Source organism: Mercenaria mercenaria, chromosome 8 (genome assembly GCF_021730395.1).
Source record: "Mercenaria mercenaria strain notata chromosome 8, MADL_Memer_1, whole genome shotgun sequence".
NCBI lineage: Eukaryota > Metazoa > Mollusca > Bivalvia > Venerida > Veneridae > Mercenaria > Mercenaria mercenaria.
In genome coordinates, this window is record NC_069368.1 from 41,293,330 (window position 1) to 41,310,354 (window position 17,025).

The 17,025-nt window shown below is 34.8% G+C and overlaps 1 protein-coding gene across 7 annotated transcripts in view; it reads left to right on the forward strand.

Annotated features, from left to right (window-relative positions):
* The first annotated feature begins 477 nt into the window (after window positions 1-477).
* Window positions 478-17,025, forward strand: part of LOC123566531 (DNA-directed RNA polymerase II subunit GRINL1A-like) — a 28,306-nt gene continuing 11,758 nt past the window's right edge. The window contains exons 1-3 of one of the 7 annotated variants that reach the window (XM_045360722.2): window positions 478-551; window positions 11,749-11,904; window positions 16,478-16,888. In XM_045360722.2, the coding sequence (XP_045216657.2) occupies window positions 11,789-11,904; window positions 16,478-16,888 (527 nt within the window). In that variant the 5' untranslated portion in view covers window positions 478-551; window positions 11,749-11,788. Of the gene's footprint in view, window positions 561-722; window positions 857-10,723; window positions 11,435-11,748; window positions 11,905-16,477; window positions 16,889-17,025 lie in introns of those variants that run through there. The other 6 variants (XM_045360723.2, XM_045360720.2, XM_045360721.2 and 3 more) reach the window with 6 other exon arrangements.

Here is a 17,025-nt window from a genome sequence, read left to right on the forward strand (position 1 = left end):
AGAGAATGTTTTCAGAAGTAATTATTGACAAATTATTGACAAATGAATGCGGCTGGGCATAAAGATTACCACGGGTTTCCTCCAGAAATGAACTAATTCTTATTTTTTTTCCTTACTCGTTTCCATTTTGGTCCACACGGTCCGCCATTTGTTCTCGAACTGCAATAAATTTCGGATACAACAAACCGAACAAACCGCCTCCGGGGGCAGTTTGGTCGGTTTGACAAACCGGTTAGCGGTTTTTGAAAACAAATGACACAAACCTTTTCGAGGTCAAAACCAGTTTTACAAAACAAATCGAAAGTTTGGCAAACCGGTTTGAAACCGAACTGAGTTTGTTACAAACAAAAGCGCCCTAAGAATATCTACAAATATGATTATACCGCCCACCAGACGAGTAGGCGGAGCCACCTCACTCATTGTGATACGAATTTCGTCTCAGTCCTTGGTAAATAGACACGACCCACCCGGAAGTGTCATCAACGAGGGGAGGTAACTGTAATTGACTCACCACCACAAGCGAAATTTCACGAGACAAGTAAAATTAGCCAGTACAAACCGTAAAACTTTTTTCGTTGTCAAAATTATAAACTTTTTTTCTGCCTTTCAATCTGCCTGACTTTGATTTCCATATAACTTAAATCGTATAACAAAATATGATCATATGAACTGTGTACACATTCGTCTGGAAATAATTCGGACATTAATCATGTATATAAATAGATAACACTTGTTAAGTTACACAAATATTGTGAAATCAGTCATTTGTCTCTCATAGGAAGACATAGAACAATCAGTTCTTATCTAGTTTAATGTTGAGGCCTGAAAAATACTTTACTTTCAAGTTTTACCCAAGGTGTTGTGACTGGTGTCTAAAATTGGATGGTGGTGGTTTCGTCAAATCATCGGTTCATCATACTTAATTTATAGGCAGTGGCTACGATTACAGTACCGTAATCCTAGCCTCCGGTTCTAGGATTACGGAAGTTCCGTTTTCCTAGACAATGCTATGAGGATAGGCTAGGATTACGGAAGTATTTTAAGAGGCATAAAATATATGTTAGTAAACTTACTTATTTCACTTCATTTTTCATGCCTGCCTTATTATTTCATGTTTTCTATCCGCCGTTTTGGGTTAGTATAATTTTAATGGCGGCGCGTGGAAATCTATACTTTGAATTTTATGATTTATAACCATATTGTATGTTATTAAAGACCATTTGTGTTGACTTGATGAAAAAAATGCAGGTATATAAGAAGACCCATATTAGAAACGTAGATAATTCTATAATATTTCCGCGCACCGCCATTAAGATTATACTAACCCAAAATGGCCGATCGATTGCACCAAATATTAGTGAAATTAAGTGAAATGAGTAAGTTTACAATGTCATTTATGCATGTCCTAACATAAATTTGATGCCTCTTAAATACTTCCGTAATCCTAGCCTATTCTCATAGGGTTGTCTAGGAATACGGAACTTCCGTAATCCTAGAACCGGAGGCTAGGATTACGGTACCGTAATCGTAGCCACTGCCTAATTTATATAGTAAATGAGAAGTGGTTTCGTCATACTTATTGTTATAGTGTAATAATGATTGTTTGTTGGTCGTTTTATTGTTGATGTACTTTGTGTGGCAAACAAGTTAATTAGTTGTTAATTTTGAAAAGATAATTTCAAAGCTAATTATTTATACAAAAAAATGGAATGAAAATGAAAAGAAAAATAAATGATATAATTGCTGACTTTTAAGATAAATAGAGATTTAGTTTTTTGTTAAATTAATTCTTATGTACGAAACTTATGTATTTATTACTGGTTTACAATTTGTAAATACAAATGTTAAATTCGACGCAAGACAATTTATTTTTCAAAATGTTAAAAGTGAATGTAATAATAATTTAAGAATTTCTATTGAAAATTAAAACATTTTAAATTTATTTTGAAAATGTGAATTTGATAAGAAAACAACCAAATACTATAAAAAGTAAAATTTAGATATAATATATTTAAAGTAAAAGAATTAAAATTCTTATCATGAAGTTAGCGTAATGGTCCCCAAAGCTTAACTGATGATCGATGAGTAATTATACAGCTTAAAATGTGCTAAATTCCTTGCATTTCTAGAATGTCAATGAGGTGATAATTGTGGCACATTCTGCTCATAAAATTCCCGACATTTCAAAGATGTTGCTAATTAGTCGGTACTATCATCAAAATGTATTTGCAATTCAATTCAATTCAATTTATTACTCTCATTTCATGATACACATGATTATATGAGGCAAAATATAATATTGACATATAATATCAGTGAGGCTAAATATTATACATTTAACATGGTTATACAAAGGGAGATGTTCCTTTCAACAGAATATATATAACCAAAAACATTTCATTTGTAGTAATGACAATAATGCCTGACAAAAAGTATACATATATCACCACTAGCATAAATCACTGTATTCAAAACATCACTCAAATATTTTAATAATTTCCTTAATAAACATACATAGCTTTCTATATTCAACATGATTGTGTAAATTGGTTGTCATTAGTTTTTCAAATGATATGATATTAGGGTTCCTTATGTATTGTGGTTTAATAAATTTTTTTCTTGCAATATTTAATGCTGAACATTCTAAGAGATAATGAAACTCATCGCCAATATTTTGATTACATAATGTACATTTCCTTAATTCTAAAGGGATTCTATTCCAACAACCGGTTTCTATAGGCAGTCTGTGATTTCTCGTTCTGAATTTAACAATATACTTAAGATATTTTGCTTGTGTACTGATCAGATATTCTTCAAAACCAAATTTTGTTTTAAATATCCTATAGTTTTTACAACTACTTGAATTTTCAATATTTGAATACCATTCATTTAGAAATAAATCACGTAATTTTTGCTTTATAGTCATATAAAGCCATTTACCATTTGGGAATGTTTGTGTTTCCCATACATTTATCATTCCACTGCTTATCAATATATCTTTAACATTTCTAATCCATAAATAATGTCTTACGTTATTTACATTTGTTTCCTGGAAATGACTTAAAAGTATGGCATACATATCCCCTGTTAATTTACTTTCATTTGAGCTAACAAGTTTTGACCAGAATGATACAATCCTCGATTTGATGTCAATTGATATTGGTGTAACACCTGTTTCACCGTAAACAATATTATTTGCCGTACAATTTTTCACATTCAAAATATACTTTAAAAATTTCAACTGTACCCTTTCAATTACATCTAAGTTTCCATATCACCATACCGTATTTTAGTGTGTATAGGTCGCACTTTTTCTACCCATTTTGCTGCCTGAAAAAGTTCCTGCGACCTATACGACAGAACATTGCCAGCAGTTTTTTTTTCGGGCCAATATTCTGACCGTAGCTCTCGCAAAATTACGTGCATCTGTTACGAACGAACAAAATGGATAAAAAAATATCAATATCGGCGGCTTTTCAACCAATAGCGGTTACTTTCAATAAAATATATCGTAAATAACCCATACAGACTATTAAAATTACGAATGACTTTAATTCAAAGATGTTTTTGCAGTCTGAATTACGTTTGTTTCTACTTTCGTTTTACTGGACGCCATTGACATGTACTCCGGGTTGGATAAAATCCGGACAGATCCGTCCTCCATTCCAAACATTGTTTATACTAATTCTTAGTGTATTAAAAAGCTTGAATGATTATTTTTTACTTTTGATTTTTAAATAAAAGAAAAAAATCCAAAAAGAGATATTTTGTTAATCTTTTTACTCAGAATCAAAAGAACGCGGTTAATTACATGACACGGAAAGGTGTTATAATTGCTGTGCAAACAATTCACACTTAAACTTGCATGATAACAGACGTCTGCTGCCAATTAGTGTCAAAAAGCCGCTTTTCTTTGATGTAGTCTGTTACCGATACTACTGTTGGTACGAAACGGTTGGGAACGAAATAACACAGTCCGATTTCCACCAATCAGGTTCTGATAATAATTCAGTCCGCGGCATCAATATGGCCGCCGCCATAACTTTTTTGCCGGTAAATATTAAATATTGCTGGGGAAAAAATCCGAAATTTAACTGCGACTAATACGCTAGAAGTTAAATTTTCCGACCATTTCCAGAGCAAAAATTAGATGCGGACTGTACATTACCGCGACCTATACACACCAAAATACGGTACCTCACAACCATATAAAAGTATAGGTTTAACAGTTTTTGAAAACAGTTCAATCTGCATGTCAAACGCACAGGTGCCCGTCCAGTCTTGGTGCCCATATGGGTGCCGCCCCCTCAAAAAAAAAAAAAAAAAAAAAAAAATTAAAAACACTGTTTTAAGCCTAAAACGAAAAAAAAATTTTTTTTTGAAATTTTTTTTTTCCCTATATACTCATATGGAAAAGGTGCATGTGTTGCCGTAACGCTATGGAGGTTTACTAGGACACGCTGTGGAACAACCAAAATGTCCAGTTCAGTACCAATGCAAGCTACCCTGCTGCAATTTACACATCATGCATTTATAAAATAGTAAACAATCCTATTCTACCTAGTAAACAGCCTTAAATAACTTACATTTAAATTCAAACAAGCCAAATTGTCTAGACACTTGCAAAGTAACAGTGACGATCGGCCATTTTGTTTCAAAACGAAAGTAGAAAACCTTTTCCGTTGTTTGCGTCTTAGAATTTAAATGTAAGTTATTTAAGGCTGTTTACTAGGTAGAATAGGATTGTTTACTATTTTATAAATGCATGATGTGTAAATTGCAGCAGGGTAGCTTGCATTGGTACTGAACTGGACATTTTGGTTGTTCCACAGCGTGTCCTAGTAAACCTCCATAGCGTTACGGCAACACATGCACCTTTTCCATATAAGAGTATATATAGGGAAAAAAAAAAATTTCAAAAAAAAATTATTTTTTTTTCGTTTTAGGCTTAAAACAGTGTTTTATTTTATTATTATTTTTTTTTTTTTTTTTTTTTTTTTTTTTTTTTTGAGGGGGCGGCACCCATATGGGCACCAAGACTGGACGGGCACCTGTGGTCAAACGGTAGACATAACGCTTTAGACTTTTTAATCAGACAGTACATTGCTTTCGTTGCCTGCTTGGCTATCTCTTTTTTAGCATTGTAAAATGAACCACTTCGGCTAAATAAAATACCTAAATACTTGAATTCTGAAACAGTTTCAATACTTTCACCTTTATACTTAAAATCATATGCTCTTTGTCTACCTCTTGAAAAAACAAGAACTTTTGTCTTTGACGTATTCAAAGTTAATTTGTTATCATCACAATATGCTTCATAAACATTCAGTGCTGATTGCAAATCTGCTGCTGAGTCAGATATTATAACCGTATCATCAGCGTATAAAATAACAAACAGTTTAATATAATTGTTAATATCATTTTCTATACCATGTTTATGACATTTTACACCATTTACTAAATTACTGTTTTTAATGTAATCATGCAAATCATTTAGATACAAGGAGAAAAGCAAGGGCGATAAATTTTCCCCTTGTCTGACTCCGATATTACAAGGGAAATAATCAGAGTTAAAGCCATTTGAAAAAATACACGATTTTGCTTTGTCATATATATTTTTAATAACTCGTAAAAAATTTCCATTTATATTATCAACAATAAGTTTAGCCCAAAGTCCATTTCTCCATATGGTATCAAAAGCACTTTTTAAATCGACAAAAGTGCAAAATACATTCTTTTTACTGTGTTTTAACAAATCAACTAAAATACTACTATAGAACAAACATGTTATTAACTGTAAAGTAATCCTTTCTAAATCCAGCTTGAAACTTGTTTATGATATCATTATTAGATGTAAATTTTTCCAGTCTTGAATTTAATATCGCTGTGAAAAGATTTCCTAAACTACCAAGCAAGGATATTGGTCTGTAATTTGCAGGATCTGTGATTTCTCCTTTGTTTTTATAAATTGGAACAATTTTCCCTACAGTCCAAGAATTCGGCACAACTCCAGTTTTAAAAATGATATTGAAAAGTTTAACCAGTACATGTTTAAGTTTCGGAACAGTGGCCTTAATGTATTCATTACAGATATTGTCAACACCGCTTGATTTGTTATTCTTTAAGTTTTTTACTGTTTTCTCTAATTCCTCCATAGAAATGGATTGATTTAGATCCTGATTAATGTTATCATCAGTGATATCTATATCAACATTATTTTCATCAACATTTGCATAATTACACTGCCTGAAGTATTCATACAAGTCATATAATTTCGCACCTGATCTATATGTTTTTCTGCCATTCACTATCTTCCAATACTGTTTAGGTTTTGAAAATTTCATTTTCTTCAGGTTTTCGGCATTTGTCCTCTTATAACTAGCAAATGCATTTTTTAACGATGACTTGTATGATTTACTTTTACATTGCAGGTTTCTTTTGTTTTCATCATTTTTACGCAATTTGTACAAGTATTTGGCCCGATGGAAGTTCTTTCGTGCCACTTTACATTCCTTATTAAACCATTCTTTATCCTTATCATATTGTATGTCATTTACATGTAGCTTATGTTTACACTGACCAAATGTTTTACTAGCACTACCTATAAATAAATTCGAGAGATGTTCTACAACATCATCAATTTGCTTTTCAGTAACACTATTACAGTTTTCAATGCGGCAAAGATCTGTGTATATATTTTGTACAATAGAGTCATCAATGTTAGCACAATATAAATTGCAGAAGAAACACAAAGCGTTTTATATTTTTACATTTATTTACATCATCACAAAAGACACACATAATACTTTACGATCTACACATTCAACACTGAAAATAAGAAGCAGTCAATAGCACATTCAATACACAATACAATTTTATACATTATAATACACAATGTCAACTCTGAAAAAAAAAAAGAAGCAGTCAATAGCACATTCAATACATTATACAATTTTATACATTATAATACACATGTCAACTCTGAAAAAGAAAAAGAACCAATTAATATCACAGTCATTACACAATGCAGTTTTATACATGCCATGTCAACCATGAAAAGAAAAAGAAACAATAGCACATTCAATTTCAATACACAGTATAATTTTATACATTATAATACACAATGTCATGTCAATTTTTTTTCATGAAATGAAGGATAGATCAAGCCATTTATTTCAGAAACGTAGTAGATTTTTAGCTTGACTATTCGAAGAATAAGTAGAGCTATCCTACTCACCACGGCGTCGGCGTTGGCGTCGGCGTCAGCGTCACACCCTGGTTAAGTTTTTCGTACCAGTCCACATTTTGACAAAGTCTTTTGAGATAAAGCTTTGAAACTTTCAGCACTTGTTTACCATCACCATGTCCAGTTATAGGCAAGAGTACATAACTCTGTCAAGCATTTTGACTGAATTATGGCCCCTTTTGACTTAGAAATCTTGGTTAAGTTTTTCGTACCAGTTCATATTTTGACAAAGTCTTTTGAGATAAAGCTTTGAAACTTTCAACACTTGTTTACCATCACCATGCCCTGTTGTAGGCAAGAGTACATAACTCCATCAAGCATTTTGGTTGAATTATTGCCCCTTTTTGACTTAGAAATCTTGGTTAAGTTTTTCGTACCAGTCTACATTTTGACAAAGTCTTTTGAGATAAAGCTTTGAAACTTTCAACACTTGTTTACCAACACAATGTCCAGTTGTAGGCAAGAGTACATAACTCCATCAAGCATTTTGGCTGAATTATGGCCCCTTCTGACTTAGAAATCTTGGTTAATTTTTTCATACCAGTTTATATTTTGTGTAAAGTGTTTGACATATGGCTTTGAAACTTTTATATCTTGTTCAGTATTATAGTCTCTATCAATAGGCAAGAGTACATAACTCTGTCATCTTTTTTGGCTGAATTATGGCCCTTTTTGAACTTGGAAATTGGTTCTGTTTTCGTATATATCCATGTTTTGTCAAGACTATTTGACATATGGCTTTGAAACTTTAGACACTTGTTTATCATTATGATTTCCATCTGTAGGCAAGAGTACATAACTCTGACAACTATTTTGGCTGAATTATGGCTCTTTTTGGACTTTGAAATTTTTGTCAAAACTGTTTGAACTGTGGCTTTGAAACTTTTGACACTATTATATCAACATGATTTCCATCTATAGGCAAGTGTACATAACTCTGTCAACTATTTTGACTGAATTATGACCCTTTTTGGACTTGAAAATTAGTTAAAATTTTCATACAAGTCCATATTTTGCCTAACATATAACTTAACATATTTGCCATCATGGTCACACATTGCCATTTAGTGCAAGACTAATCGAAATCCACAAATACAGGAACATTTTTTGTTTAATCCCTTTTTAGCTCACCTGAGCAATGCTCAGGTGAGTTTTTCTGATCGCTCAATGTCCGGAGTCTGTCGTCCGTCAACATTTAGCTTGTGTATGCGATAGAGGCTGTATTTTTCAATTAATCTTCATGAATGTTGGTCAGAATGATAACCTTGATGAAATCTAGGCCGAGTTCGAAAATGGGTCATCTCGGGTCAAAAACTAGGTCACTAGGTCAAATCAAAGAAAAACCTTGTTAATGCGATAAAGGCTGTATTTTTCAATTAATCTTCATGAATATTGGTCAGAATGATAACCTTGATGAAATCTAGGCTGAGTTTGAAAATGGGTCATCTCGGGTCAAAAACTAGGTCACTAGGTCAAATCAAAGAAAAACCTTGTGTATGCGATAGAGGCTGTATTTTTCAATTGATCTTCATGAATGTTAGTCAGAATGATTGCCTTGATGAAATCTAGGCCGAGTTCGAAAATGGGTCATCTGGGGTCAAAAACTAGGTCACTAGGTCGGGTCCGACTAGGTCAAATCAAGGAAAAACCTTGTGTATGCGATAGAGGCGGTATTTTTCAGTTGATCTTCATGAATTTTGGTCAGAATGATTACCTTGATGAAATCTAGGCCGAGTTCGAAAATGTGTCATCTGGGGTCAAAAACGAGGTCACCAGGTCAAATCAAGGAAAAACCTTGTGTATGTGATAGAGACTGTATTTTTCAATTGATCTTCATGAATTTTGGTCAGAATGATTACCTTGATGAAATTTAGACCAAGTTCGAAAATGGGTCATCTGGGCTCAAAAACTATGTCACTAGGTCAAATCGAAGAAAAACATTGTGTATGCAATAGAGGATGTATTTTTCAATTGATCTTCATGAAATTTGGTCAGAGTGATTGCCTTGATGAAATCTAGGTCGAGTTTAAATATGGGTTATCTGAGGTCAAAAACTAGGTCACTAGGTCAAATTAAAGAAAAATCTTGTGTATGCGATAGAGACTGTTTTTTTCAATTGATTTTTATGAAATTTGGTCAGGATGATTGCCTTAATGAAATCTAGGTTGAATTTGAATATGGGTCATCTGAGGTCAAAAACTAGGTCACTTGGTCAAATCAAAGAAAAAACTTGTGTATGTGATAGAGGCTGTATTTTTCAATTGATCTTCATGAATTTTGGTCAGAATGATTGCCTTGATAAAATCTAGGTCCAGTTTGAACATGGGTCATCTAGGGTCAAAAACTAGGTCATATCTAAGAAAATGCTTGTTTTATCGCAAGAGACCAATTTTTTGGTCCAGTCTTAATGAAAATTGGTCAGAATATTTGTTTCCATGAAATCACTAGGTCAAACATGTTTTACACTGTTATGGTGTGTTTCTTAGGTGAGCGACCTAGGGCCATCTTGGCTCTCTTGTTTTCTTTTGTCTGAAAATCTACGGAAATATTTTGACCCCATTCTTCAATCAATTCTTAGAATAGTCGAGCGCGCTGTCATCCGACAGCTCTTGTTTCTTATACTATGTTTCAAAAATAAAAACATTCATCAAGAACTCGTTTTTAATACACAATAATTTGTAATAACTCATTTGCAATTTGAGTAACATTATCAATTAAGTATGTGCGAATTACTTTAACGCAATCGTCGAGATTAACTGCCATTAAATAGGTGCGATCATCTTCCATTGTATTGATCTATTATCTATATAAAGTCTTTATGACGAAACCACTTCTCACTTACTATATAAATTAAGTATGACGAACCGGTGATTTGACGAAACCACTGTAAGTCTCTAAAATTAACAAGTCCCAGAAAAGTCACAAATTAAATTTAGCTAAATCTAGCTATATATAGCTAGAATAGCTATAAATCCAATAATGCAAAATATGTCAAAATCAGATGCAAAATGGTCACAATCACGTCCCAATAGATGAAAGACAATAACAGAAAACAAAGATCTTTGCGGTCACATTTTCAATAAATGCAGCAATATTTTGCGATAAAACATTGAAGAATGTGTCACTTGTGAGAATCATTGTTGCATAAGACAAATTTTTTAATGACTTATCGCAGAAATTCGCAACATGTATTGAAACTGAAACTGCATAGATCTCCGTTCCATGTAAACAAGCTTACTGTCGCTGAGTGGCTGCTTTTTATGCCCCCACTTTGCGGGGGGGCATATAGATTTGCCCTTTTCCGTCCGTCCTTCTGAGAATGTTGTGTCGCGCCTAGCTCCAAAAGTATTTGACGTAGAGTCACAAAACTTTACAGGAATGTTGGTCAGCATGTGTAGTTATGCACCTGGGGTTTCGCGTCCAGATTCATTCAGTCATGTAGGAGTTATGGCCCCTGACTTGGTAAAAGATTGGTCATTTTAATGTTGTGTGGCGCGTAGCTCCAAAAGTATTTGACCTAGAGTCACCAAAGTTTACAGGAATGTTGGTCAGCATGTGCTGTTCTGCACCTGGGGTTTCGCGTCCGGATTCATTCAGTATTGTAGGAGTTATGGCCCCTGACCTAGGAAAAAATTGTCATTTTAATGTTTTGTCGCGCGTATTGTTTTCCCGAAGTTGAACTGTGTCCTTTGTCATGTAGTGGGGGCATCTGTGTCCCATGGACACATTTCTAGTTAAATTCTGACATTTGCAGCAGTTTGACCGTCACAATATAAAACAATCTGTATACATCGGATTAGTTCGACTACATTCGGTGTGATTGTCTTTTGTCTCATAAACCATTTGGATGGGATAATAACTGTTTTATATTTGATATTGACATATATTGAACAATTGTTATTGGTTTTATAGCTATTTCTAGCTATATATAACTAGATTTAGCTGTATAGCTAATTTGTGACTTTTCTGGGACCTGCTAAAAGATAACCGGATTCCTAGTCTGGCCTCTAGGGGTTTTCTATAGGCATGCAGTAATCCATTTACTTATGAATTATCAAGCATTTTCGAGGGGCATACAATTTGTACTGTTCTTGTAACATATAATTATATTTCAGTTAGATTCTACCAAATGCCCCCTAACAAAAAGTGTCTTTTTTGAAAAGGACTGGGCTTTCCACACAGTTGACGGTAGTGGCAATAATTTTCTTCATCCGCATGACTGTCATGCAGATTTTTTTTGTTATTCGCACAATAATTATACTGATTATTTTTGTTATCCTCGTGACAATTGTGCTTAGAAGTTGTGCCAGTTATATTAATGTCCATCATGACTAAATATACTGTACACATATGTAAAAGTTAGTTAAGTTTTTCTTAACATTATTCCTGCTAATCAGATCTCAATAGTACTTATTATTTGAAAATATATAGCTAGTTGGTCTTTTAGTCCAACAAATTTGTGAATGAGTTGCAGTGTTACATGATCGACTATTGTTTGTTAGTTACAGATTGCTTTGAATGTCTTGATCAACTGTGTGCAAAATGTCAAAGGCTTTTTACCCCACAAATGATGGTCATATAGGCAACCTAAGGAAATTATCAACCATTGAAATCCAGGACCTTCTGAAGAGGCAAGAAGATCTGTTAAAGAAAAAACAGTATGGCTTTGTTTCATATAATAATAAAATTCTTGACAGAGATTTTGCAAGTTTGAGAGATGTATTCAGATGTTAGAAAAAGCAACAATATTGTTTACATAAGACCAATTAAAATATTCCTTTTGCACGAGTTTTTATCAATACCCTGTATTTTGTATAACTAAGGTTAGCTGTTTTTTAGCTCGACTATACGAAGTATAAGGAGAGCTATCCTACTCGCCCCGGCGTCGGCGTCTTTCCGCGTCCCCACCTTGGTTAAAGTTTTGGTGCACTTTCTCTTTTTTCAACTTGTCTCTGTAATTACTTGATGGATTTAATTCAAACTTGAAATACTTATTCCTCTTCATCATCCACATCATCTGACATAAGGGCCATAACTCTGGCACCAATATTTCATGTATTATCCCCCCTTTTCACTTAGATTTTCAGGTTAAAGTTTTGATGCACTTTCACTCTATCTCTGTTATTACTGAATGGATTTGATTCAAACTTAAAATAGTTGTTCAACATCATCACCCACATCATATGACACAAGGTGCATAACTCTGGCACCATTTTTTCATGAATTATTCCCCCTTTTTACTTAGAATTTCAGGTTAAAGTTTTGATGCACTTTCACTCTACCTCTGTTATTACTGAATGGATTTGATTCAAACTTAAAATAGTTGTTCAGCATCATCACCCACATCATATGACACAAGATGCATAACTCTGGCACAATATTTCATGAATTATTCCCCTTTTTACTTAGAATTTCAGGTTAAAGTTTTATGCACTTTCACTCTATCTCTGTTATTACTGAATGGATCTGATTCAGACTTAAGCAGTTGTTCAGCATCATTACCCTTATCATATGACACAAGGTGCATGACTCTGGGACCAATTTTTCATGAATTATTTCCCCTTTTTACTTAGAATTTTAGGTTAAAGTTTTGATGCACTTTCACTCTGTCTATGTTATTACTGAATGGATTTGATTCAAACTTAAGCAATTGTTCAACATCATTACCCACACCATATGATGCAAGGTGCATAACTCTGGCACCAATTTTTCATTTATTATTCCCCCTTTTTACTTAGAATTTTAAGTTAAAGTTTTGATACACTTTCACTCTGTCTCTGTTATTACTGAATGGATTTGATTCAAACTTAAAATAGTTGTTCAACATCATCACCCACACTATATGACACAAGCTGCATAACTCTGGCACCAATATTTAATGAATTATGCTCCTTTTTGCTTAGGACATACTTATATAGTGTTGTGGTACATTTTCTCTTTACCTCTGTTATTACTTAAGTTGATATTTTGACATAGACTCAGGCTATTGTGCATTCTTCATCCACAATTGGAGTCATTAAACACTCCATTGACAGCTCTAGTTTCCTCAGATGTGCCCAGTTTCACTATCCAGCATCGAAATAGTCGAGCGCGCTGTCTCCTGTGACAGCTCTTGTTAGCTCACCTGAGTATTGTGATTGCTCGATGTCTGTCGTCTGTCTGTCGCTGTCAACATTTAGCTTGTGTATGCGATAGAGGCTGTATTTTTCAATTGATCTATATGAAATTTGATCAGAATGTTTGTCTGGATGAAATCTAGGTCAAGTTTGAATATGGGTCATCTGGGGCCAAAAACTAGGTCACCTGGTCAAATCAAAGAAAAACCTTGTGTATGCATTAGGGGCTGCATTTTACACTGGATATTCATAAAATTTAGTCAGAATGGTTGCCTTGATGAAATCTAGGTCAAGTTTGAATATTGGTAATCTGGGGTCAAAAACTAGGTCGCTAGGTCAAATCAAAGAAAAATTTTGTGTATGCAATAGGGACTGCATTTTACACTGGATCTTCATGAAATTTAATCACAATGTTTATCTGGATGAAATCTAGGTCAATTTCGAATATGGGTCATCTGGGGTCAAAAACTAGGTCACCTGGTCAAATCAAAGAAAAACCTTGTGTATGCAATAGGGGCTGCATTTTACACTGGATATTAATAAAATTTAGTCAGAATGGTTGCCTTGATGAAATCTAGGTCAAGTTCGAATATGGGTAATCTAGGGTCAAAAACGAGGTCGCTAGGTCAAATCAAAGAAAAACCTTGTGTCACAAGGTCCAAAACCACTGAATATCAGTATTTTGTCTATGTGTTGTATTGTCCTCGTTCCTTGTATATATTATATTAAATGTCTTTATGTGTTATTATTTTGTGTTATGTCCATACAGCCCGATCCTATATGAATTCCTATATCATTTTCATTTCATTCATCAATCTAACATTTTCTAACACTTACCAGTTTATTAAAGGCCTTAACAAGATTTGCATGCCAGGCCTCAATTTTTAAAATTTTTCCCAGGTGTAACTACACGCATGCGCACTTGGAAAATAGATTCCTGATGGCTTGCGCCTGAAGTTTTTCTCTGCCATTCTTAGTTTATCAAGGTTTTGTTTTTGTTCCTTTACAGGTAATTGTTATTGCATTCATTTTGTATTCATGCATCTTTCCTTATCATATTTATGTATTTCGGCGCTGTACTTATTGAATTGCACTTGGAAAACAGATTCTTGATGGCTTGCGCCTGAAGTTTTTCTCTGCCATTCTTAGTTTATCAAGGTTTTGTTTTTGTGCCTTTACAGGCCAAAACATCCCATCCCTAGAGAAAGAGAACACACAACATTGGTGGCCAGTTTGGGGGGCGTATGTCAAGGTATGGACTTGGTCACGTTAGGGGAGAAGATGTGTCAGGCAGCCGGTCAGCTCAGTAGGTAGAGCACTCGCCCTGTAAGCGAGGGGCCCCAGGTTCGAGTCCCGGTCTGGCTGCACATTTTTCTCACCCTGTGACATTTGGCACCCAATGTGGGGCCGTGACAGCATTACACTGTTTTGTCTCCGACGCCTGTAATTGCTTATATATAAAGTATCCGTTGAAATTTGAGGACGAAATTCAAAATGGTGGGGAAATGTGTCACGGTATATTGTATAGGACTTGAAAATTAAAACGGGGAGAAAATGTGTAGGCAGCCGGCTAGCTCAGTCGGTAGAGCATCAGAACGGTATTCCGAGGCCCCGGGTTCAAGCCCCTGACTGACTGCACATTTTTCTCACCCTGTGACATTTGGCGCACAACGTGGGGCCGTGGCATGCTTGCTTGGTCAGTCTTACGACGCATGCAATATTATGTACCTCTGGAACTCGAGGACGAGTTTCCAATTTGTGGGGGTGTATGTCACGGTACGGACTTGGTCACGTTAGGGGAGAAGATGTGTCAGGCAGCCGGTTAGCTCAGTTGGTAGAGCACTCGCCCTGTAAGCGAGGGGTCCCGGGTTTGAGCCCCGGACTGACTGCACATTTTCCTCACCCTGTGACACTTGTGTATGCAATAGAGACTGCATTTTACGCTAGATCTTCATGAAATTTGATCACAATGTTTGTCTGGATGAAATCTACATCAAGGTTGAATATGGGTCATTTGGGGTAAAAAAACTAGGTCACACGGTCAAATCAAAGAAAAACCTTGTGTGTGCAATAATGGCTGCATTTTACACTGGATATTCATGATATTTGATCAGAATGTTTGTCTTGATGAAATCTAGGTCAAGTTCAAATAGAGGTCATCTGGGGTCAAGAACTAAGTCACCCAGTAACAAATATGGGTCATGTTGGGTCAAAACCTAGGTCACCTGGTCAAATCAAAGAATAACCTTGTGTATGCAATAGAGACTGCATTTTTCAGTGGATCTTCATGAAATTTGATCAGAATGTTTGTCTTGATGAAAGCTAGGTCAGTTTCAAATATTGGTAATGTTGGGTCAAAAACTAGGTCACCTAGTCAAATCAAAGAAAAACCTTGCCTATGCAAAAGGGGTCACATTTTAAGCAGGATATTCATTAAATTTGATCAAAATGTTTCTTTTGATGCAATCTAGGGCAGTTTCAGATATGGGTCATCTTGGATCAAGAACTAGGTCACCCGATCAAATCAAAGAAATACCTTGTGTATGCATTAGGGGTTGCATTTAAGACTGGATATTCATTAAATTTTATCAGGCTGCTTGTCTGGGCGAAATCTATGTCGGGTTCAAATATGGGTCATCTTGGGTCAAAAACTAGGTCACCCGGTCAAATCAAAGAAATAGCTTGTGTAAGCGTTAGGGGCTGCACTTTAGACTCGATGTTCATGAAATTTGATCCTGCCGATTGTTTTGATGAAATCTAGGTCAGGTTCAAATATGGGTCATCTTGGGTCAAAAAATAGGTCAACCGGTCAAATCAAAGAAGTACCTTGTTCTAGCTGTTCTCAGGTGAGCGACCTAGGACCATTTGGTCCTCTTGTTTTCAATATGCTGTTTTTCAATTTCAGCCATTTATTAGAAGAAATGGTAGTGATTATATATCTGTTTAGTTAGGTGATATATACTGTATAGTTCTATATGATACATTGTTTAGAAATGCTAAGTTTTCAAAAGAAGTGAAAGCAATGTTATAGATACTTGAGACTTTTATGTCTACATTGTACTAAATTGTACTTAAATCAAGACATCCTGGACTGTATTCATAGTTCATATTTCAGATCAATACTGAATAAATTACCAGACAAAGGTGGTAGGATTAAGAAACATTTAGAAGACTTACAACAAGAATTGTCAAGGAGGGAGACAGTTAATTCAGTTAAGCCCGCTTTACAACCAGGTGACAGTAAACAAAATGCACAAACTGAAACCCTACAAACAGATAGTCAAATGAACACAAATCAGGCGGAGGTAATAGAATCACTCAAGTTGGAAAAAGAGGAACAAAAAGACATATTATTGGAAGAAGAACTTGAGAAACTTTCCGTAAAAGACAGTAACAAGGATGAGAAGGAGAAAGGTGCTGATGACTCAGGGAAAGCTCAGAAATCAAAACATCAGTATGAAGTGGCTTTAGAAAGGGCAGAGAAAAACTTGCAGTCAGGGCTTAAACAACCAATGAAACTAAACAGGTATTAGAAACTGCATTATACAGGCAATATTTTTAGCAGAGTAATGAGTGCTTAATCTCAAAGTCCCTTAATCCCTTGGCAGTCAAATAGTATTGTCTTAAGACTTACAAGGTTTGCCTGTAAATGTGGTCCAATAC